Raw genomic sequence first — 26,134 nt, 5'->3', positions numbered from 1 at the left:
TTAAGTCCAAAATGGCCCATATGATAACTGTCGAAAGACAAAAGGCTTTTGGCGTGAAGAAGGCTGAAGTTGGTGGACCCCACACGCGCGTGTATCCCGAGGAAACCAAAGTTTTACAACAGACTGCGAGGATGGAGGCTAAAGCTCGAGCAAGTTTGACTGATCGGACGGTAATCACAGAGGATCTGACGGTCGTCGCTATGTCGCAAGATAGAGATGCACGCTGGTTTAAACCCGCGACTTGGCGACTAAGCATGTGCGGAAAAAGGGAGGTTAACAAGCACGCAAGTTCGAAGTGGATCAACGATCGTCGCTATACCGCAAGATGGAGTTGCACGACCTATATCCCCCGCGACATAGCGACTGCCAAGGTGGCAGATGATGTGTCATCCCGGTAGATATGCAAGCGAATCGAGATGTGCCACGTGATGGAGCGCAGAAGAAGAACCCAAGTCGAGTGGCGGATTAAATGGCAAGACAGATAGGGTACAGTGGCAGTCAAGGTGGATCCGCGGGTAAACCAAAAAGTGACACGCGGCACGGACAGACAAAGAGAAGAGAAAGCCGCTCTGGCAAGATTAAAGGCCGAGCAGATAAGGAAGATCGGACGGTCAGATGGATCGATCAAATGGTGGTCGCTATACAGCGATCGGAAGGTGCTCGATGTGTATTCATCGCGACTTGGCGACTAACCGCTAGCGGCAGGCGGTAGAATGAGGCGGTTAAGGGAAACAGTTGAAGTGAAACAGTTTGGCGGTGCTGAGCTTATCAAACAAACTTAGGTTGCGATGGATTTCAAAAAAGACTCACCGAAAGCGGCAGTTTCATCGACATGAGGTTCATCGAAGAAATCAGCAGCGGTCCCATCGAAAACAAAAGGTATCGATGAAATTACAGAATCAATAAAACACGCAAGCAGTTCACCGAAGGAGGAAGTTTGGCTGAAAGATAAATGGTGATCCGCCAGCAAACCAGAAGAGGATACATGGCACGAATGGATGCGCAGCAAAAGGGAAAATTCCTGAAAATAATAAAAGGGAAGTACATTCTCTCTTTTAAGTTATTTGAAAGTGCATTAAAAAAAAAATTTATTTATATTTGAATGAATGCCTTAAGTATATATTTTAGAGTAAGGTATTATTTTATATGAACGGATGCTATGTTTGCAAAATATTGAAGGGAAATACTTTGGTTTTATTGGACTATTTTAAACAAGTATTTATACAAAGATATTTGACTTTTCAAGATCTAAGGTGGAGTATATTTAATTTTCAAATCAAGGAATTTGATTGGCTCATCTTTGTGTGCAGAAAATAATGAGAAGATAATGAATACTTGCCGAGGAATTTTATCAAGGCGGAGAATAGAAGACATATTGTTAAAGCATCATTTAGTATTTTAAGGGTTCTCATTTGTAATTTTTATTAAACCAAAGGGTGTTTCCTTTGGAGGGAAACTGTCTGTAACTCCCGTTTGTATGAGAGGGTGTGTCCTTTCATATATGTCTTTTGATTCACATACTTATAGGGAGTCATTTTTTATGTAAAAAAAAAAGAGGTCAGAAGAACAACATAAGGCTGTAGGGATTGAATATCATTTTGTATCAGAAAAGTCTATAGGAAGAAGAAGTATCATTTTATGCAAGCAATCTGTAATGAAGTATTTACAAGTGCAGCTTATGTATGCAATCATTTCCTAAAGATTAATATACAAGGTTCACTGTTTCTTTTTCCAAATATTGTGTACACTTTTGTGTTGATGAGTTATCTTTGTCCTCTTGATAAATTTGTTTATAGATTTGCTATGATGTGAAAGATCCCAAATGGATCCTTTGCAGTTGCTGCTGTAAATTCTTAATTAAACATACTATATTTTGTAATTTTCCGGTGATCTTATAGAATAGACAGAAGTTGCAGAAAGGGATTGTTTCTTTTTGGGTTTTGATGTTATAAGTAAAGTAATTGATAAATAGCAAAAACTGTGAAATAAAACAGTAAACAATGTTTTTATGTAAGAACACTTAAGCAATCTGAAAATACTGCAAATCATACCAGGCAAATAACCTAGTTTTGTATTCAGAAAGAATCCATACATTTATTTGGAGTTGTTCTCAATCTGGATTGATGCCAGATGGAGGAATATTACTAGCAACGAACAAGGAAGACCAAATAAGCTGAATACAACCCTTCAAGCCAACATACAAACAAGGCGTGGTTGCAAAGGAGGCGTGGAAGCTGCTGCAAATCACATGCCAGCTGAAATAGACCAGCCGCCCTGTTGAAACCCCCAATATGCACGCTGAATCTTCAGGCCAAGAAGATGTGTCTTCTACCTCTTACAATCTTTGTGCAATCCTGGATAAATCCACTGTCAACTCCTGCTGAGGGCTACATCCCAGCAAGTTCAGACCTGGGGTTTACGTCCCAGACCAAAATCACTCTTCTAGAGCAATTCCCAAATTCGCAAGTTTCAAAATGATCAAAGATGCTATCAATTAGGTTTTCATCTGCTTATAACCCCTTTCCCTTTGCAAGTCGAACCCTAAAGAATAATAAAGCTTGCGCTTTATAATTAAAGTGACACTTTCCCAATTATGGCGTCAAACTATAGAAAAATATCACTTTATTGCGAATAAATATCTTCAAGCATCCAAAAAGACTCCGGGAGGTGAGAATCATGTAGCAAAGTTCAAGACCTTTCCAACGAGCTATAACACATAGACATATCAAACCAGATGAAGCCAAAAACCCCTTATTACTCCGAAATGGCTATATACATAGCCTTATTTTAATTTATTTAATCGCTAACTTAGGAAATATTTAAATATATTAAAATATTTCCATAGATCCAATAATAGCCCAAAATAAGCAACCAAACATCAATCTGACTTTGTCACCTGTCTGTGACTGATGCCGGACAAGATGGGCCAACTGGTAGTCCCATCCCTAAAATCTAGGGATGCTCCTAGAAACTAGGAAACACATCCAATCTTCCTGAAACTGAAACCATGGTATGGTCTCGTGGAACCTCAAATATGGAAACTGCCACAACCTCCTAAAAAGTAGGGAATCGCCCTAAAAAGTAGGAACCTCTCTCCAAACACCTGTAACTGCTCAAAAGGATCCTGCTCTACTCCTTGGTCCCCCAGGTGGTCATTCAGTCAACTGCCAGTTCTCCCTAAAAATAGGAGACCTCCCTAAAATGTAGGAACTGTCGTCTGAAGGTCCAAAACGGCTGACAGAGCCCCTGCAAAGCTCCATGACCCTCAGAATGAGTCCCCTAACCATGTCATTGACCTACGGGAACTCGAATGGTAGGTCAACCCCTGCTCATCTCATGTCACCTAGAAAAGGGGACATTACATGATGTGAATCGCATGTCGTTGCATTAAGTGAAAAATTGAGTTCTTATTGTTTGTGTAACGCATACTGAACCTTCATAGTTGAAGAGAAATTGTCTCTTGAGTTGATAAGATATTTTGTCCACAGAGTGTCATATATATCCCCGGATAGAGGCACTAGTATGTTATTGATCTTTTAAGGTTTTGATCTGTATGCATTCAAGGTCCTTGATAGAGAAACATTCTTCCCAAATCCTATATGAACTGATCTATGCAGATTTTATTTAAGTCCTGAAAGCAATCTCATTTTCAATATACATTCACAATCATTTCTTTTCAAAGCATTCAGTTAAAGCACATAATAAAGCATAGTTGCAGAACAATAATTTGCCAGTTGCGTAAACTTGCTAAAAGGTTTAAATCCACTATAAATAACCTCTTTTGTGCTTGAGAGGAAGAGGCACACCCACCTTGGTTCAGTGGAGCCTAAAGTGTAGAGGGATTTGGTCTTCGACCATCCCTGTTCGTTGGCCAAGGCTGATTGGACTACTTGAGGATTTGGCAAGTCTTTTGGTTTTCCAATCTGTGGTTTTGGGCACCAACACATAACTTGTGCAATTTTACTCGGACCATCTTGAAATTTGAAAATCACACACTATTTTACCCTTGAATCCCTCTGGATCCCTAAAATTTAGGAACTTAGCTTTTTCGGACAAAATATCAATTTTGGGTGGAATCTCGATCATTTCCAATATAACTCAGAGCCAATAGTGCAAACCCTAGATCCCCCTCTCCAAAAATAGAAAAAGCAAGGCTCCCTAAAAAATAGAAAAATCTTTCTAAACAAAGCCATTTCGGGGATCGTGCTTAAAGTGACAAAAACAAAACTTCCTAAAAAATAGGAAAAAGCAAAAAAAGCAAAACTTTCCAAAAATAGAAAGTTGTCCAAATTGACCCAAATTAATTGCGATCTTTGTCCTTCGGACCTTCTAAGCACATTGACGATGTCTAGACTCTGTTCTGACCATGGTTTGCAAAGATTAACTTATGACTTCCAAAACTCGAACCTTTCAAAACTAACAAAAATGGGCGCCAAGAAGGTTGCGAGGCTCTAACAAAAACCCTAAAAAGAAAAAGCAAGGAGGGTCCCCATTCTCAATGGGGTGATGTGTGAAAAGGTCACAACAAGTTGGTGTTGGCGTTGGGGGGCTTTCTAATGCACCAATGAGTTCAAATGGATTAATGGAAATGAACAACACCTTCTAGGGTGATTTTGAACAACTTGTCCAAGACTTTCTATTTTTAGCAGTGGCCATTTTTAACACTTACTATTTATAGTAAGTTTTAGTGCATCCCAGATTGGGCCAGTTTGGTGTTTAGACGCACTATTTTTAGTAGTGTTTATTTCTAGTAGCAAGTCGGCCTCTATTTTCCTAGCAATGAAATATGTCATTCTTGGACGTTGGGTGAAGTTTAATTGTGTTAAAAGAAATATATTTTGATTTTCAGTTACTTAAGTCTATTATATTGTCACTTTACGACTTCAGTAAATTGTATCCCTTGGCCTAGTTGCACAACATTGTTTTAAAAGGGGGGCCCTTTTATGTCCTTATGCGAGGCTTATTTTTTAAGAAATCTTTTATCCCACATGGATTGGTAAAGAGAGTGGAGCCTCTTGAGAATGTTTTAAAAGAAACTTAGTGGAGTTCATTTCTCATGATTGGTTTTATTATTTTTTCTCATGGAGAATTTGGGAGCTTCTGGCTTTCGGTTTCGTGCCCTAGGACGGAAACCCTTGGGTTCTTTTGTCGGAGAACTCGAAGACACTGTGAGCTCTTTGGAGAGTTCATTTTAAGGTCTTTTAAGGACAAAAACCCTCATAGCTAAAAATCTCTACGTCGTTGCAAAATATAGTCTGGAGATTTAGTTTGGTGCCTGCATGACCGGTATGATCTTTGTGCACATTATAATTATATACTACATTTTGGCTTATTATCGGCATATGATTGCAAGTTGAAGCAATGATTTGAGGAATAGGAGTTGGTGACTAAGACAAACACCTTACTGGAGCTTATTATCAGAAATTCAGGAAGTGATTATTTGTGGAGGCTGAAGCATGTTTTGGTTCATAACATTGAGAGAGGTTTAAAGTCGCTTCTAGGTACATTGCCCTTGCATTCCTCTTAGCTCGCCGCATTTCTTAGAGCTAGTACTTGTGAGATTTGGATATGAAATGAATTTATTAAGCCAAATCGCCCCTTTGACAGGCAGCAGCCCTCCCCTCTAGCACGTGGTTATTGGAGAAGCAGTTTATCTTTATTAAGTAGTTCGTTCCCGTATATCTTTACACAGTTTTTTGTAGTAGACTTCTACACCTTATTTTCTAAGCATTGAGAGCTGGGTTTGTGGATCGTAGCCCTTCTTGTACGCACAGGCTGCTGTAGTAGAGTTGTTGTGGTAAAATCACAATCACAACTACATTTTTCCCAGGTCTGCAATGATGTTTAATTCAGATTTGTAATATCTTGAATGAGTTTTGATGATGGTTGAATGAAGACTAACTGTTATCAGCTCATTGTCCATACATTATGTTGCAAATATACTATGCTTGTCTATGGTCTTCATCTTGAGTGAAATCGGAAAGTAAACAATCAGTGAACTACCTGTTTGGTTCACATTTGCAAACAAATATTTTCAAAATATCAAGGGTGTCCATTACATGCACCCAAGGATACACCTCTTGCATAAGAGAGAATCCTTGAATAAACAAACAACTTCACACAAGCAATGACATTGTATCATGAGCAAACACCACTCATCCTAGGAAAAGTGGATCCTATAATATCACAGATATTTTGTTTTTGTTTTTAAGACCAATAATAATCATCCACAAACAGATAACCCGTTAAGGTTAGAAAACATAAACTCAATACTTGTTGAAAATTGCAACCCTTCCACTTTCTGATCACCAAGTGCCCAATATGGGAAGGTGAGAGCATACGGTGAATAGTGGATCGTTAGATCTCAAATTTGCTGAAAAGATGAAATGAAGACAATAATGGGCGGCAAGCCAACCCCTTCCGCTTATCCAGCAAGAAAACAAGAAACTTGGCGGTGAACCTGCTAAGAGAAACATACAGCAGACACAAATCACTCAACTGCGGTATTTCAACGAGAGGACTGAATTAAAAATAAACTCAACTCGATCGCTTATGCAGCGGGAGGACCATTACAACCAATCATCACTCGACCGCTTATGCAACGGGAGGACTGAATTACAATTTAACTCAAATAGGCAGCAAGCCAGCCTCTTCCACTTTTCAGCGGGATGAGAGTTTACAAGCCAGAATGGTTAGTAATACTACTACTTAACCTTACAATATTAGAGAGAGTGAGAGTAGAAGAGCAATGCTGAACATCCAAAATAAATAGCATGAAATTCTGCTAACATGAAATCTGCAGGCTGGAAATGTAAAACCAGCAGCCTATGAACTCACTAAAACACTCATAACTCTCTCATTTCTCACCCAATTCACCCCAAATCAGTTCTAAACCAATACTATACCCGCAACAATGAAAACAAACCCAAAGGAAGCTATCAAAACACTCTCATTTATTTAGCACGCATCCCAATGCACTCACTAAACCCAACACCTAACCAAAGAATTTCGATTTGCATTATAAAATTCCACACTAAATGCAAGGTGCTAAAAACTTACAAGATGAATCGCAAGTGGCAGGAAAGATGGATGAGCCCGTACCCAAAATGATGGAATCGCCTGGCCAAGAGGTAAGAGCAAAATATAGTTTCAGCAGCTCCGCAACCAACAACCAGAAAACATTCCAATCCCACACAAAACACTCCACAATCTGCAACTCACTCACCAACAGCACTAGAAATGCAAGGACACAGCTAGGTACTATCTTCCAAGTACGAAACTGAGACTTAGCTAGGAAGCCACACTTCGAAACTCAGATTTTTCAATCGCCAATCCGGCAGCATAACGATGCAAATTCATAAGATAACCAAAATGGGAGCCCAAAGATCTTATTTATAACTTCTAACTCCACCAAATCCAAATGCAAATACTCACAAATGCGCCCAAATTCAACTTTCCCATTTGCATTTCATTTACCCAAGGATGGCGCCATACCATAAGTCAAAATCACGCCAAGCAAGCAAAAGACCATGATGTGACTTAGCAAATACTTTTGGTGAATAAAGTAGTATCTCCCATTATAAAAATGGCGTCCCTTTCCAGACATAATAATTCGCCTAGCACTTAGGAGACATTATGCGCAATTTCAAAAGTCATTAATCAATAGTAAAAATAATCAAATTAATTAAATATTAAACCTTAGGATAAGGAAATAATATTTGATTACATCACTTATGACTCCAATACAGATTATTGACAAAACCAGGATGAAGCTGAGCAAGGAAGACCACTGAACTGTTGCAGGATCAGGACCCTGTCCACTGCCAAAAATAGAACCATCCCATACTGCCACTTACTAAAAATAGTAAGTCATGAACTATTGCTCCAAAAAGCATGATCTTCGCACCCAGTGACAAAGCATGGAGAGCTCAATAGGACAGTATCACCAAAACAGCCAACCTTTGACTTACTAAAAATAGTAATTTCTCGCCTCATCAATGTTTGGCCCTCATTCTTCATTCCACATAGCCTACGGGTCTCAGGAATAGGCCAATGGACCACTGGAAGTACATCAACGAGAAGGGGACATTACAGTCCGCCCTCCCCAAAATTGCTTGTCCTCAAGCAACTGTAAGGCTGGATGCAGTAAAATCTCCTCATTTTCCCATGTAGCATCCTTTGCTGGTAAATTTTTCCATTTCATCAAGTATTCCTTGATCACCCTTCTCCTCAAAGAACGTTCCCTGAAATCAAGGATAGCTTCAGGAACCAAAACTATCTCTCCCTCCTCATCAAGTGGGGGTAACTCAGCTAAAGCAACAACGTTGTGTCCCAAAGCCTTCTTGAGGCGTGACATATGAAATACATTATGAATCCTGCTGCTTGCCGGTAATTCCAGCTCATATGCCACTTCTCCAATTCTCTTGTTGACTCTAAAAGGCCTATAGAATCGTGGATTCAATTTCTCAACCCCACTCTTCTTGAGAGTAGACTGTCTATAAGGCTGGAGCCTCAAGTAAACCATGTTGCCCAACTCAAAGGTGTGCTCAATTCGCTGTTGATCAGCATACAACTTCTGCTGATTCTGTGCATGCTGGAGATTGTCTCTCAGAATCCTCAGAATATCTGACTCTGTTGCATCATATCCTTCACCTGAGGGGTTTTGCTATCACAAATACTAAGTCAGCAAAGCTAGGAGCTTCATAACCGTATAGTGCCATGAATGGTGACATCTGGATGGACATGTGGTAGAAGGAATTGTAGCAATACTCTCCCGGGTGAAGCCATCTCACCCATGCATTCTACTACTTCGAGACATAGTTTCTAAGATATCCTTCCAACCACTTATTCACTATCTCGGTCTGCCCATCAATTTGTGGGTGATAACTTGTGCTTGGAGTGAGCACAGTACCACATAATCTGAAGATCTCCTGCCAAAAGGCACTTAGGAACTTGTTGTCCCTATCACTCACAATGTTCTTTGGTAACCCATGTAATCTGAACACATCTCGAAAGAACACTTCAACAACCTGAGCTGTTGTAAAAGAGCTAGTGATGGCGAAAAAATGAGCAAACTTAGTTAGCCTGTCTACCACCACATAAATACTATCCTTCCCTTGAGCCCGTGGCAACCCAGTGATGAAGTCCATGGAAATACTTTCCCATTTTTGACCGGGAATACGCAAGGGTTGTAACAAGCCAGCTGGCAGAGTGTGCTCATCTTTGTTTCTCTGAAATGTGTGACACTCCTTGATGTACTTTAAAACATCATTTTTAAGTCCCTTCCAAGAAGATCTCTCTCGGATCTGCCTGTATGTTTTGAAGTAACCTTGGTGACCAGCGAGGGGGATATCATGGAAAGTCTTCAAAATCTTCTCCTTTAGCTTAGATTCAGCCATAATGAAGATCCTTTCGATTTATAGTATCAACCCCTCAACCAATTTATACCTTGCATCATGAAAAGTACCTTCTATAATGCTGGTTGCAAAGCGATTTTTGGCATAATCAACAAGCAACAACTCCATCCAATCAGCAGTAAGCTCGCATAGTGAGCTCAAATGGGGCCTTCTGGATAAGGCATCAGCCACAACATTGTTTTTTCCCTTAACATACTCGATATTGAAATTGTAAGCCTGCAGCTTACTCACCCACTTCTATTGTCTTTCATTCAGATCCTTCTGATGCATGAAATGTTTAAGACTATTATGATCAATCTTAACAATGAACTTACTCCTCACCAAATACTGCCTGAACTTTGCAAGGGCATGCATTATGGCTAGCATTTCCTTGTCATAAATCGAATACAGCCTTTCAGGTCCTCTCAACTTCCTGCTCTCGAAGACTATAGGATGCTTATCCTGCATGAGGACTGCACCAACACCTTCTCCAAATGCATCACATTGCAGTTCAAAAGGTCTGGTGAAGTCAGGTAAAGCCAAAACACGGCAGGAACTCATGATCCCCTTAAACCGCTCAAACACTATCTGTGCCTTTTCGGACCATTTTAAAAGCTCCTTTCCCTGTAAGATCTGTGAGGGGGGCAGCCAACTGAGAATATCCTTTCACAAACCTCCGATAAAAACCACACAAACCCAAAAAAATCCCTTCAGATGTGTTATGTTTTCAGGAGGAGGCCAATCAATGATGACTCTAATCTTTTTGGGATCCACCTTCACACCACCTGCACTGATAATGTGACCAAGGTAGAGCAACTCTTCCATTCCAAACTCACATTTGGACTCCTTGGCAAACAGGGATTCGGATTCTAGTATGCTTAGCACCTCATCCAAGTGTTGTAAATGCTCCTTCCAAGATTTGTTGAATATGAGTATGTCATCAAAGAATATCAAAACAAACATCCTTAGCTATTCTTGGAAGATTTTGTTCATACATGACTGAAATGTAGCGGGTGCATTCGAAGAGCCAAAGGGCATGACTAGGAACTCAAAATGCCCAAAAAGGCATCTGAAAGCAATCTTCTCCACATCTGAAGCTCTCATTCTAATCTGATGATACCCCGACTTGAGGTCAATCTTAGAGAAGAACACTGCACCATGTAGCTCATCAATGAGCTCATCAATTCTCGGGATAGGATACCGATTCTTGATAGTTTTCTGATTCAGGGCTCTGCAATCCACGCACATGCGCATGGTCCCATCCTTCTTTCTCACCAAAACAACAGCCGAAGCAAAGAGGCTTTTGCTAGGCCGTATGTAACCAATGTCAAGCAATTCCTGGATTGCTTTCTCAATCTCATCCTTCTGCTTCTTAAGATACCAGTAAGGAGTAGTCATAACTGGCTTAGCTCCTTCTTCAAGCTCAATGATATGTTTGGCACCTCTCTCAGGGGGTCTACCAAGAGGTGGGTTTTCAAACACCTTACTTCTCTTGGTTATCAAGGCTTGAATGTCTTCAGGATAGTTCCAATTTTCTTTTAGTGGTTCTGAGGGCATGACCATGACCTTACTTCTATCCGTGATCATTGCCTAGATGTCTGTGGAATAGCTGACCTTATCTACCAATGGATTGGAAGGCATTATCAAACACTCTGCTGCCCACTCCACCTGGTTATGGCAGATCAGCCTTTCCATCCTTTTCAAAGATACAACTTTAAGTCCACCATGTGACATTCCTCTCAATACTACCTTCTTTCCCTAAGACATGAATTTCAGCTCCATGGTTTGCAAGTTTACTGTAATCTCACCAAGAGATCTCAGCCATTGAACCCCGAGGACTACATCATCAGTCCCACCAATGCTAACCACAAAGAAATCATCTATGATTTCATGATTTCCCAACTTCGGAGACATGTTGGAAATCATCCGGTTGCTGGATATAGTGGAGCCATTTGCTACCATGACTTTGAAGCTCTCAACTTCCTCTGCCACTAGTCCCCTCTTAGCAACAATCCTTTCATCAATGAAGTTGTGTGTCGCTCCTGTGTCAATGAGAGCAATGACACGATGCTCTCCAATCACACCCCGAACTCTAAAGGACTCATTCTTGTGAATGCTTGAGAGTTGAGCAACCACTCCTCTATCTTCTGACCCAATTTCAAGCCCTTCAGGAGCCTCTTCATACTCGCTGTCCTCAACTTCAGTTTGCTGTTCTGAAATTTCAGAATCTGATCCATCCGCAGAATAGCACTCCATCTGATGTAAATTGCCCTTTCCATGACACTTATGTCCTGGGGCCCAAGGTTCTTTGCAAGAATAACAAAGATTATTCCTTCGAAGCTCTTCACGGAGCTCATCATCCATTCGCGAAGGGAACCTCTTGGTCTGATTTGTGAACTTCTTCTTATCCTTTTTGAAAGGAAAAGGCTTGGACTGAATTTTATTCCTTGAGGCAGCCAACTCCATGCTCCGAGATTTCTTAATAGCTTCTGCCAAAGTGGCCGGATCAAATGCTTTAACCCAACCTTACAAAGGTTCCTCAAGTCCTTCAATGAAAAGGACAACTAACCCCTTCTCCGAGATGCTACTTACCATAACTGATAGATTTTGGAATTCAGTTACGTAAGTGTCTAACGAACCTTGATGTTTGAGTTAAGCAAGTTCTCTAAATTTCACCTCTGGATCCTTGGTGTCAAATCTCTCAATCAGCTTGTTGGTGAAATCAGCATAGGTGGTGATTAAATTGTGACCAAGGGTGACCAACCCATGGTACCAAACCACTTTCTAGAGTGAAGGTTGAGCACTTCAGAAGAGGTCTTGGTATGATTCAAAGGTAATTGCTTTGTAATCTGTACTTATATATTAATAAGATGTTTAATGTGTAAACTTCTTTGTCGTGCTATGACTTTTATGGGCTCCACCCCCTGTGTACATTTCTAAGAGGTGACGATCTCTCAGATAATGAACACTTGTATGAAGACATTATAAGGTGATGATCTTATAATGATCAAACCAGATATCATGTGTGATTCCTGGTATGTCATGGATGTGCCATGATTATATTGTGGTAAAGACATTTGAAAATGTCAGTGCACATACCACAATTTGGATAAAGTGAGGATTTAATTATTCTCATGCATTTATCCTTAGTATTGCTTGCTTTGCAATACTGATATCACGTGCTTAGGTGATATCTTGTCATCACAAGTTAATGTGGTGAACTTCTTGTATCACGTGTTTAGGTGATACTTCATGTCATGTGCTTAGGTGATATGACTTCTTGTATCACGTGTTTAGGTGATACTTCATGTCACGTCTTTTAGGTGATATGATCCTTTGGAGAGTGAGATTATAAAACTACATAAGGAATATTGATCAGCATGAGAAATGTGATGCTAGATATGTTGTTTGTCATTCATCTTCCCGAGCTAAGAGGGAGTGTTGATACATGATAGCTTCGGTAAGATAAATGATTGAATGAGAGATAAATGAAGTCTCTCATTCAATCATCTATCTCATCGATAGACTATAATAGACTTCACTTATTATTCCTTTGTTCTATCATCTGATATTACTATTATAATTGCTCTCCTTATATATATGGTGCATTATCGGTTTTACCGATTATAATCATACAAACTGATGTTAAATTTACGATCATGCTAGGATCGTATTTCACGATCTGTGTTAATATATAAACATTGCAATCTAACAATAAACAGTAACCTTGATATCCCGATTGTTATTGGGCTTCATTGTTAATGCCACCGATTAGTTATCGGGCTTCATTGTTACGCATTGACACCAATTAATATCGGCATTAGATTGGTTCCGTATTGCAAATGAAAAGGCACGATCAAGTGGCATCTTGATCAGCCATATCTAATAGACATGTCCGATCAAGGTGTCACTTGATCGTCCCTATTTTTTATATATACCGATCAATGATAAATGGAGAAGACATCGAAATTATTAATGATCTATCTCCACCTGCAATACACAAAATATAATTAATCACCAGAACAATTATATTGCGATAAACATTTACATTACAACAACATTATATATATACCTTGATCATTGAATTGGAATTTGAAAAACATTTACAAGGCCTTCTTTAGAAGATTGTGTAGGAGGGTCTACAGGGATCTTAATTCCTTGTTCATGTTTGCTAAGTCCTTGTCCTCTATAGCCTTGTTTTAAAATCATATCATATCCAACTTTGTAGGATGTTCTCAATTGTAAGGGAGAAGAGCTTTCATTATGAATTTCTTCAAAATTTGCATTGTAAGGACACATAGAAGGGTCAAAGGGATAATTAGATGAAGAAGGGATATCCTTTGTAGGAAGACTCTCCTTTCTATCATCATCATTCATGTCTTCTTTGGTAGGTGGGAAAAAAGGGCCCTTATCATCTAAGGCTTTATCTTTGCTTAATGTTATGTGAGGAGATAGATCATGAATAAAATGCATAACATCATCTTGTCTACAAATATGCTAATGATTAAGACAAGTTCTAGGAGAATAAGGAGGGTCTAGAGAGATTGATACACCAACATTTTGACCTTGCCCCCCTTGCACTAGAGTATGTGTATGAGAAGAAGATGGTGTCCTGTTTCTCTTCAATGCTTGCTCTCCATTGGAGAGATCATTGGAAGGAGTATTGATTCTTTCCTCATTCTCATGAGATACCCTAGGAGAGGTACAAGTGTTAGCCTTTTCAATGTCATCTCTAGGATTATCGTTGTCTACGAAATCTTTTATGTGATCTAAATATGCAATGCATTTTCTTAAAATTATCATCGTAAAACAGCATACAACATGGATAAAAGCTTTAAGAAATGATTTGCAAGTAGGAAATATCTTTGAAATTCTAATGATGCCATGTGCAAGAGTACTATGAATGAAAGGAAGTAATGTAAAGTAAAAGAAGCCATTATCCAACACATGATTTTGATGAATGTAAGTAAGAAACAAAGTAATCACATGTGAAATAGAAAACCAATCAGATTTAGTGAATTCCATTATGAAACACCCCAAATCAAATATGAAAATCAGAAGATGGAAATGTAAGATAAGTTGGGTTCACCAAAATGTATTGGTGGTAAAATTAAGGTTTTACCAATTAAGATAATAAAACCACTAATCTTACCCAATAGACCATTACATTGAAAAAGGGGGATGAATCCAATAGATCTAGCTACAATTGGATTAGAAAAAGGGCTAAAATATTGATTAGATTCACATGTTTTTCTGTCTCCCATTTTTTATTTGAAATTTGATTTGTATTGTAAAGTTTAGGATAGAGCAATGGATCAATGAAGCAAAACAGAATGCTACAGAATGCTACAGATGTCAAACAGAGCCATAGACAGAGATTTGAGAAGAAGAATATGATCGGAACCTGATACTGAAAATTCAGGTTGATATTGTTGGGACCGAGGTGGTAGGTTGCCCTGGTCCTGTAACTCCTAGACGGGCAAGTGACATCTTTTCTAGATCAAGAAGACGCACAGGATCCACTATTGGAAGGTCGGACAAAATTCTCAAGACCAAATTTTGCTTGATATGATATACCTATAAAAATTTACAAGAAATCTAAAATAAATCTGTTGATTTTCCCAAGTTTTATTGGATGTATTTTAATGTATATATCTGATTCAATCTAATACTTGCATTCTTGGAATTCTATGTGTTCTCAAATTGAATAACATTATACTATATATATATTCCTTTGGAGAGGCATGTCCTTGAACGGACATGTCTCTCCTTTAATTATAATAATTTAATCAATATTATAATGTTTCATCAATCAATTATTAATTTAGAATAATATAATAGATTAATATTGAATATTAAATTTTATATGATTAATAATAATATAATAATATAACATAATAATATATTATTATTAATCAACATATATTATATGTATTCTAAATGATCATTCGACTGAAGCTACAAACATTAACACTCCCTCTTAGCTAGGGAGGATGATCAGACATAATGTGTAGTGATCTCCCATGTCAACACTTATGGCCCTCACCATAGCTACACAAAACATAATTAACACTCCCTCTTAGCTAGGGAAGATAAAATCAATGCAAATGCATTAAGTCTAGATTAATTATGGAATAGAGAAAATATTATCTCACTATGATATCAGGAAGTATGGTATAAACAAGAATATCAAGGCACATGATATTCACCATAACTCAAAAATATCATCTCATGATATTGGGAGTATTTGCATCAATCATATGATGCTCATCACAGGGGACCATAGTCTCAAGGTGTGAATTTGCCTCCGTCGGCGATTCTATTCACAAGATCTTGCATGGATTGCCTCTGTCGGCAATTCTATCCATAAGCTCTTGTGTGGATTGCCTCAGTTGGTGATTCTATCCATGAGCTCTCACGTGAATTGCCTCAGTCAGCGATTCTATCCACAAGCTCTCACGTGGATTGCCTCAGTCGGCGATTCTATCCATGAGCTCTCACGTGGATTGCCTTAGTCGGCGATTCTATCCACAAGCTCTTATCAATTTGCCTTTGCAGATGCGAAGACCAAGCAATTATATCTTCTACGTTCACCACATGTATCGTATGTGATTTTATTCAACAAGGGTGGCAGATATATATCATTTGTCTTCATTGGATCGTGCCTCCACAAGGGGTCGCGATCCTATGTGGAACCACGTGGTTCCACATAGGGTTGTGACCCCTGTGTGGAGCCACGATCCTTCTACACTGGCGGGATTACTTAAACCAAACATAACAATAACAAACTAGTATGTTAGTTTAATACTAAATTAAATCGCAAGTATAAAATCGAATTTTCTGGGTGCTAAAACAGATTACGATTTTAGAGTTACGACTGAGACTAAATTTAACACTCCCTCATAGTCTTAAGAGTATAGACCTAAAACTTAATTTAGCTCAACACTAATCTCATGATAATTACATCACCTAGGTGTGAAAAATCAGCCTGTGATTCTAAGGATATACTCACTTTGATATCCCTGTTATAAGTATCAGCCTGTGATACTAAGGATATAATCACTTTGATATCCCTGTTATAGTATGTGCACTGACATTAATCCACTTACATAATGTCTACTATAACTTATAATATTACTGATATTCAAATTGTCTGATTTTCAGTTTATATGATCTTCCAAACATTTATAAGATCGTCACCTTACAATGTTAAAATACAAGTGTTCATTAACTAAAGAATCGTCATCCTTTAGGAATGAACACAAGGAAAGGTTACATAATTCATATACTCAAGTATATGACCAAGAAGTTTACATAATTTTAGACATCAATTACATTTGAACCATACCAAGATACCTCCTGAAGTGATCAATTTTCACTCTTGATAGGGGTTTGGTGAGAATGTCAGCTGTCTGATCTCCTGTATTGACATATTCCAGTCTTATTACCTTTCTCTCTGTCATGTCTCTTACATAGTGATATGGGATCTCAATGTGCTTGGATCTATCATGGAAAATTGGATTCACTGAAAGTTTAATGCAGCTTTGATTGTCACAATGAATGATAGTAGGCTTCAGACTTTCACCAAATAGTCCTACTATCAATTTCCTCAACCATGTGGCTTCCTTAGCTGCCATGGATGCAACTATATATTCAGCTTCTGTGGAGCTCTGAGCTACGGATGATTGTTTTCTGCAGATCCAAGATACCATAGCTGATCCCAAGCTAAAACAGCATCCTGAAGTGCTCTTCTTGTCTATCACGCTTCCAGCCCAGTCTGAATCAGAGTATCCATGTAGGTTCAATGCATTGTGTTCATAATGCAATCCATAGTCCAAGGTACCTTGAAGATATCTCAATATATGCTTTACTGCAACCAAATGTATTTCTTTGGGTTCAACCATGTGTTGGCTGAGTGCATTTACTGCATGACATATATCAGGTCTGGTATTGACTAGGTACATTAATGATCCAATAATCTGTCTGTATAATGTTGGATCTGCAAATTTGGAATCTGCTATAGCTTCTTTTAGTTTATGTAGGTTTGTTTCCATAGGAGATGACATTGGCTTACAATTCATCATTCCAAATCTCTTCAGAATGTCAATGATGTATTTACCTTGATTTAGATAAATACCATCTAGTTTTTGCCATACTTCTAATCCAAGGAAATAATGGAGTAGACCTAAATCCTTCATCTCAAACTCTGAAGCTAGTTCTTGTTTGCATTTTGCAATGAGATGATCTTCACTTGTAATTAATAAGTCATCTACATATAATATGAGTATCAACATTTCACCTTTGATTATTTTGAAATACAGATTTGGATCAGCAATGTTCTTAGAGAAACCTATCTCTAATAAGTAACTGTCAATTCTTTCGTACCATGCTCTGGGAGCTTGTTTTAATCCATACAGTGCTTTCTCTAACTTGCATACATGTGTTTTAGCATTATTTACCTCATAAGTGTTTCACCTTCAATAGTGAAAATCCCTCTCAATCACTATGATCGAAATTGTCACAAGTTGACTGAACCATCTTCTCCCTCTGAAGCTCAAGTTCTTGTATCAACCTCTTGTCCTCTTTTGAAATGTCAGACTCCGTCTGCATCTGGTCTCAATCATCAATTCGTTTATAAGCATCAATTTATTTCTCCCTTTAATTCAATTTTATTGTGCTTTCGTCCTTAAGTTTAAAACATTTCCTTTCATAAGGTGAGCCCATATAAGAAATATCACGCATGAATCATCTCTCATCATAATTCCCTTTGAATGATGTAGAACATTTTCATAATTTTGATCAACACTTTCATTATGATCCGCCACACACAGTCGTTAATACTTTTGCAATTTACCAAATTTATCCAATCTCTTCGGTGAGATGTTAGAAAAGCTAATTACAAACATTTCCTCCAAGTTATAGCGAGATCCAACGGTTAAAACAAAGGTTATGACATTTTTTCCAAAACTGCTAACCCTAGGTAGGGTTTCAAGTGACCTGCACCAAAGTCGTCATATCTTGCACAAAACTAAATCAAATTTGATGAGATAAACATATTTGAAAACTAGAAACACAGATCTTTCCATCCATATATTATAGTCCTCATTTTGAGGCCAACCAAGGGCCGTACAATGGCATATTTCAGACTGAAAATTCTAAAAAACTGAATTCTCCAACCCTCTCCAACCTCCAAATTAAACTTCACAGGCCTGAGCTCTGATACTATGTTGATTTTCCCAGGTTTTATTGGATGTATTTTAATGTATATATCTGATTCAATCTGATACTTGCATTCTTGGAATTCTATGTGTTCTCAAATTGAATAACATTATACTATATATATTCCTTTGGAGAGACATGTCCTTGAACGGACATGTCTCTCCTTTAATTATAATAATTTAATCAATATTATAATGTTTCATCAATCAATTATTAATTTAGAATAATATAATATATTAATATTGAATATTAAATTTTATATGATTAATAATAATATAATAATATAACATAATAATATATTATTATTAATCAACATATATTATATGTATTCTAATTTCTAAATGATCATTCGACTGAAGCTACAAACATTAACAAAATCTAATATTGAAAGATTATTTTACCAATAAAAGGAAAAATCCAAACATTTGCCACCAAGGGCACAGATTGCGAAAACCCATGATTGTATTAGAAGCTTTCAGAAAGCCAATTTGAACAAAACTAAAAATGTCCTCTTTTGACTAGTACAGAGTTACAACTCAGCAACACAACAAGAAGGCATATAGACAAAGGGGAAACTAAGAAAAACGTGTCCATCTGATAGCATATGGAAACAATGAAAGTTTGTTAATTATCCTAGACTCTTCACCAGATTCCAAGTTTTGAAGATCGCTCTATGGACGCAAATAAGCCCATTGAACTTGGTTTGAGAAGGCAAACAGATTTTTTCTTGATTTATAATTCTCTTAATGCCATTTAGACCCCAATGTATACAAAAGGTTGATGGTGAACTTGCTATTTATGTCAATGATCTGATCATCGATGGGTATTCTTCCATCTTCATTCAAGATGTCAAGACAAGCTTGATATGACAAACTTAGGCCTTCTTCATCACTTCTTTGGTCTTTAGGTGACTCAATTCAAAACATTTCTCATCCTTGAACCTGCTTAAATGCTTTCAAATGCAATACTCTCTCTCAATCTAGACTAACATTTTTTCCAAAGTCTTCTACACCTTTACTTTATGCTAACTGTAGAAATTTGATTTTAGCAGGAAATGCTAATGATCACAATTCCACTTCTAGAAACATATACCATCTTGGATTTGGTTCAATCACTTGGTCTAGAAAAACGAAACATGTTATTGAATTATCTTATAACAAGGAGTGCCAGTAAGCAATTAATACAAGCCTAGATACTCTTTAGATAGGTCAAGTTTTGACCAAGTTTAGCATTCTCATTAGTCTTTGGTGTGATAACTAAAGTTCTAACAACATTGCTCACAACCCAATGGAGCACCAATATACCAAGCACATTGAGATCCATATGCACTTATTTAGGCATCCAAGATTGTGTCATTAAGTTTGTATTACTATTGCACAAAGGATCAAGTTACGAACATCTTCATTAAACCACTAGCAACAACAAATATGTTCATCTTCAAGCTATGTTAGGGGTGAAATCATCACTAAGTTGGGATAGTCTTTATTTCTCCTTCCATTGATTCCTCAAGTTAATATTTTGGAAGGATATTCGTGTATACACATTCAGACTAAAGATTTAATATGATTCCCTATGTTTTTGATTAGGGGAAAAGCAGGTTTTGAGGGGACCCAAAACCCCATACAACAGGTTTTGGAGGGACCCAAAACCCAATAGATTTTACCGGGATCTAGAACCCAACAAAGCAGGCTGCTACAAGAAATAAACAATGAAAAACTGCAGCCAAAATCCAGCAAAGATGACTAAAACCAGCAACAACCAACATAGTCACGCCACACCCAACAAAGCTACAGCTCCAAACTATAGCACGGAAGAGTAATATGATTCCCTATGTTATTACTTTTCATTTTATGCAAATAAATGTAATGAAAAATTCTTTGAATATCCACATCACTAGCTAGACTTGCATCAGTCCCAATAAGTCTAGAGTTAGAAGTAGTTTGGAGTCTAGATTTGTTATGTATGACTTATCTATCCTATTTGCATGTATTGTCCATGCAGTCTAATTCACCAAGTTTAACATGATGAATCGTTCTGTTTTTAGTATTTAACAATCTCTCACTCCCAATTCCACCTCTATGTCATTATTGTTATAATTTATAAATAGAAGGTAGCTTTGTACATAATTCAGGTTGATTTATGGAGATTCTGGCTTAGCAATAAATCGGTGTATGTATCAAAACTGCTTCTTTGTCGAATATGTATTCAGTATTTTTGTGGAAGATTCTTCGGCAAATTTGACCAAATGTATGTCAAATTCCCACATTTGGATCATTTAATTTGGGTTTAAATGCTTTAATTTTGCCTCTATAGATGTATTTAAATGATTTTAACGTTTTTTAACTTCTTTAGAACTTGAGTTTTTTTTTCACCTGGAACTATTCTAATTGTAAACGACAGTACTTTTGTATCTCATTGACCACCCACATCCAGATTTAATCTGCAATTAACAAGATGAAAATGCCTTTCCAATCAATTGACAAAACATGTTAATTGCAGATGAAATCTTAATGTGAGTGGTCAATGGGATACAAAAGTACATTCGTTTACAATTGACTAATGTAGTGAACCTTTAAGGTCACTACATTGCACTATGGACTACTTTCTACAATTCCTTGAATATTGTGAGCTACTCTCCTTCAACATGTTCAAAAACCTGCAAACCACATACCTTGTCATATAACAAAAGCATAAATCAGTACAAAGATGCATCAAATTCAGAAGATGCATCTTTAGTCTTAATTGGTTAATTCAAATCCTACTCCTTGCTAGTTATTGAACTTCAACATGACATATAGAAACCTGCAAAATGACACATCAAGTATACAACATTTATCCATGAGAACCACCTGATAAATCAGATATTGATCATCAGACAATCATCACCCTAAAATAACTGGATATCAAACCATTGGTCTCGCAAACAAGAAGTTCCTATTCAGTAGCTTAAAATAAATGGAAATGAAACAATGTACATATTATTATAAAAAATTGAATATAGGAAAATTTGGAACAGCCACTCGCCTTGACCGCATCTATTCTGTAGTTTACAAAAGTAAACGGATAGTCTTGATTAAATTAAACCAAATAAAGACCCTCGAAAGTGGAAAACGGTCAATATTCCTTCAGGTACACAATGCAATCCCTTCCAACGTTAAGGTTAAGGCACAGTCTCCCCTAGAAAAGACAGATCTATGCTAGTATAAAAATGTTTCAATTCAACACAATCTTGCAATTGGTTTTCAGTATACATTGTTTTCTAAATTGATTGCAGCATATATATAACACAATCTCAGTTTATTTTCAATTCTTTTGCAGACCATATTTTAAGTTCGGTGCATTAGAGTCTCGAAATACCACAAGCTGCTCCTTTCCTTCACAGAATACAGCCATGTTGATTTACTAACAAATCAATGACAAAACTGTTATGAAAAGAAAAAATTTCACAAATATCATACCTATAAGAAGGTGCCCTGCTTCATGAACGATGATACGTCGCTTATAAGGAGGCCAAATACTCAAAATTTGAGCAAGAAGTGAACCACCAAGGTATACAGCATCAAATACCCCAAGGCCCAAGATAATTGCTAGCTTTGGTCTGATGTCTATCCCATTGTTCACTAAGAAAGAAATTCCAGCCAAAGAAGCCAATGAAACTAACGTAGAGCTGCCAGAAATGCCCCATTTTTTGGGTGCAAATTTAGATGCTGTTGATGAAAAATACAACTACTTTAATAGATCATGATAAACACATATATCCTACTGATCTGAATTTTATTTTGATATTTAAGCATTGAAAACATGACTCAAATTCAAAGTATCTAAAAATAAAATAATACTCCCATGATATCAATTCTCAAAATAATTTTACTTTTACTACAGAAATGTTCACAAGTAATCTATCCATTTACCTTCCACTCCAGTTAAATCCTTCAGAACTGCAGGTGTCACATTTCTTGCACCTTTAATAACTGTTGATACAAGCAGAAAACAAGCAAGATTTTTTATAATTCAAGCCCCAAACTTTCACTTTATAGTTATACACTTGAACAATGAACAAAAAAGGAACTGCTAGATGTATTGCCCTAATCTCTAGACAATGTTAACAATTTGTTAGAATTATAAGATGAAAAACAGGTTTAAACTTTAAGGTCATGAATAATGTTAAATATGTGACAGAAGTAACATTGAATGTTGTGATCAGCAATTTGTTGATTAACCAATCATCACGTTATTAGTTATTTGGTGCTAATAGCTATAAATATGTAACTAGAGAATGATATGAGTGAGGGAATTATGCATGGCAGCCCACCTAAGTATAGTCATTGCTGCAGTATTTGATAAGATATCAATTTATATCCAATGATCTTGTACTCTGAAGAATGAGCACCCAGAATATCTGACACAATTGTGATGTAATAGTTGATTCTATTCATTTCAAGAATGAATAACTGAAGTTGTGAAGTTCCTCTAAAATGTTCCCTCAAGTAGGTATAGGTTATGATATCCACAGCCTCAACTTTATAGGAAAACAGAAACCCATAAAGAGCATACCTAAAGGCACTGAAGATTATTACCTGAGTTTCACTAAAGCAATGACTAGTTAGAAAATCTTGTAAAAATGAGCAAGAACATTTGAGAGTCTATGGAATGCGAGCAAGGAGGATAACATCAACAGCTAAACGCAGTATAAAACTCAATACGTGATGTTAATTCCAATTATTATCAACAAGAGTGCTTTAATTAAGGGAGTCTTTAAGCTTATCTGCTTAGAAAATGTTAAAATAGATTCTGACCAAACTATCAAACAGGAAAAATGTAATCTACATGCCTTGCTTAATTTATAAAAAATAACAGCCACTTTGAAACTATTAATCCTTCTAATCTTTAATAAATGATAACACAATAAGAAACACTAAAATATATGCGATACAAGGTGATGCAGAAAAGTACACAGATGATTATGATATAGAAATGTTCTTGTTCAGTAGCTGCAATTTACAAAAGAAGGGAATATGAGGTTCAAACTACACTTTAGAGTATTTCATATTTTTAAAAATAGTAGTCACAACATAGCCTCTCAACTTTTATTGCCCATGTTTTTTACAATGTTTGTGTTTTCCTTCCCACCGAGGTTTGATTTTCTTTCCCGCCAATGGTCAACATTAACTTGATTTCACTTTCTCTTGAATTTATTTGAACTCCATATTCCCTAAGCTCATATCTGCCTTATCTCTAATTTCTCCATGATTTTCCTCTTCTCCAAATTAACAGCTGTTTACCCCGTCGGGATGTGTTATTAATATTGCATATCAATAGTCAGATCATAACCATAGAATAGAATAGTAACCAAAAACTAAGAGCAATGCTTTCATTAATGCCAAAATGTCTAGTACAATAATCATTCTCTGCATCAATGTATCCAACAAGTACAAGAGCATATATAAAGACACAGTCGAGGGTTGCGGTTACCACCTGTGGGGAACCGTCATGCAACGGACAACTACCCTCGACGACACTAACATACTTAGCCAACGTAGCTTAACAAGTAGTACAAAGCCCATTTTACGACCAACATCATCCCCACCCTAAGAAAAGTCATCTCCAGACGACAAGGTCAAAAGTCCGGGACTAACACAACAAAATGGGGATGAAGTACATTGTATACCATAAGAAAATCACGGAGAAGAAGGGGCTGAGGGGGCGTTCCTGAGGGAGGTGGTTGCACCGCCAATGAAGAAGATGCAGGAACTACTGATGCCAGTCAAGCCCAGAACTCATACACCAGTTGCATCCTCGCCTGAAAACCCTTTTCTGCTACCATCTGATGCTCAAGTGCGGATTTTACCATTATTGCTTCCGCAAGGAGTTCTTTTTTTTCCTTGACATCACAGTCCTCCTATCTGCAAAACACGCTTTTCAGTCTCAGCCTCCACCAACTGCTACTCAAATGATATTGTCTCCCTAGCCAATTTGTCCTCGATAGCCACCCACGTTGCCCTCTCGGCATCCAACTCCTAGGCACGTTGAGCTAAGTCTCACGCTACTACTGCCTCCAACCTGGTGGTCAGCTCCTCCCGAGCCCTCTGTGCATCCACCAAGGCAACCTCACATCCAGCCGAGACATACTCCGAGTTCCTCAAAGCGTACCATTCATGGCTGGAAGTGGCCACAACCCTCTAGCACAAAGGCTAGGAGACGCCTCAAATCCTCCATCACACTCGCCAAAGGCTGATAACTGAACTGAATAACTCCCTGGTGTCGTACGACTTTCGCGTGCTTGCAATGCCTTCCCTCAAACTCTATTTGTTCACAACCTCCAAACCCGTCTCCCTCTACGGCTTATGGCTTCCCCGCCAATGCTTAGCTTCAGGCTTCTTTCTCATAGTACGGAACAACCCCAACACTTACCGTGACTTCTCTTATGCCCTTTGCCCAACTCAAAAGTGTATTGTAGCTCAAAAATAAACTAGGGGTTTGGTGGCAATGCCCCTAGCGAGGTTGAGGGACAGCGCCCTCGCGGGGTCTGAGGCAGCGCCCCAATGGGGTCGAGGGGCAGCGCCCCCGCCGCCAACACCAATTTACAACCTTCAGTTACACACGGAAGTCCATAGCGCACATCATTTTTGTGATATTTTAAGATGCCAAAAACCTTCTTCTCCACTCTAATTTTTTCAACGTCCTGGCTCCAGACTCCATCGAATGATTTTTCAATCTGGTCGTTTTTTTTTTTTATAAATTAAATGCATGCTTGTTTGAATGTCGGCACATTTTTCTTTTCACGTGCCATCACCACCGTTTATCCCTATCATGTCGTGGTATTTTTCCTTTCACCCTTTTTTTTAAACCGCCGCCGCCGTTGCCGTGCTCCTTCAAACCTACGATGGTATTCCATCGCTGGTGACCTCCGTCAACGGTGGTCCACCATACCATGGTTCCACCGCACGGTGGTCTCACCGTGGTTGTTCCACTGTACGGTGGGCCCCCCGATAGTGGTCCCACCGCACAGCGGTTCCACTGTGGCCACCGATTTTTTTTATTTATTTTAAAAAAATAAAAAAAATTATTTTTTTTTTAATTTAATTTCCTAATCTTATTGTCCAAAGAATCTTCGGCTCGGGTCCCGTGCCTCTAGGATCACCCTTCATCCTTCTCGGTTTGCCTCACCCGAGAGTCTCCCGCTTTGGTCCCGTGCCTCTCGAGTCCCCTGCCCGGCCTCTCGGGTCCCCTGCCCGCTTCTCGTGGTAGGGTTTCAATTTGGACCCATTGATGGCAAGTCTATTTTCAATGGTCATCCGAAGACCTGGAATCATAAATTCTACAGGGACCACGGTCTCCTTCCCGTACATAAGAAGAAGAACAAGAAGAAAGATTTTGAAGGCTACGGCCTTCCACACAGGGTTCCAATCGTTGCCAACACGAATGATCTTGGGATTATCTACGTCACCGAGGTTTGTCTCCTTCAATTTTGCCTCTTGATACTTGATGGGTTCTTCCTCCGGGAACTGCTGTGCGGTGGT

At 38.1% G+C, this 26,134-nt stretch overlaps 1 protein-coding gene across 1 annotated transcript in view; it reads right to left on the bottom strand.

Moving 5' to 3' along the window:
- Positions 1-778: 778 nt before the first annotated feature.
- The window catches only part of LOC131074670 (uncharacterized), a 102,875-nt gene continuing 77,519 nt past the window's right edge, over positions 779-26,134 (bottom strand). Inside the window, exons 3-7 of the mRNA XM_059219172.1 lie at positions 22,526-22,585; positions 22,073-22,321; positions 21,972-21,988; positions 8,222-8,665; positions 779-1,021 (exon numbers count right to left, since the gene is read on the bottom strand). Of these exons, the coding sequence (XP_059075155.1) occupies positions 779-1,021; positions 8,222-8,665; positions 21,972-21,988; positions 22,073-22,321; positions 22,526-22,585 (1,013 nt within the window). The remainder of the gene's footprint in view (positions 1,022-8,221; positions 8,666-21,971; positions 21,989-22,072; positions 22,322-22,525; positions 22,586-26,134) is intronic.

The sequence above is a fragment of the Cryptomeria japonica genome, chromosome 4, assembly GCF_030272615.1.
Source record: "Cryptomeria japonica chromosome 4, Sugi_1.0, whole genome shotgun sequence".
NCBI classification, from domain to species: Eukaryota; Viridiplantae; Streptophyta; class Pinopsida; order Cupressales; family Cupressaceae; genus Cryptomeria; species Cryptomeria japonica.
This window is presented reverse-complemented; position numbering and strand designations above follow the sequence as displayed.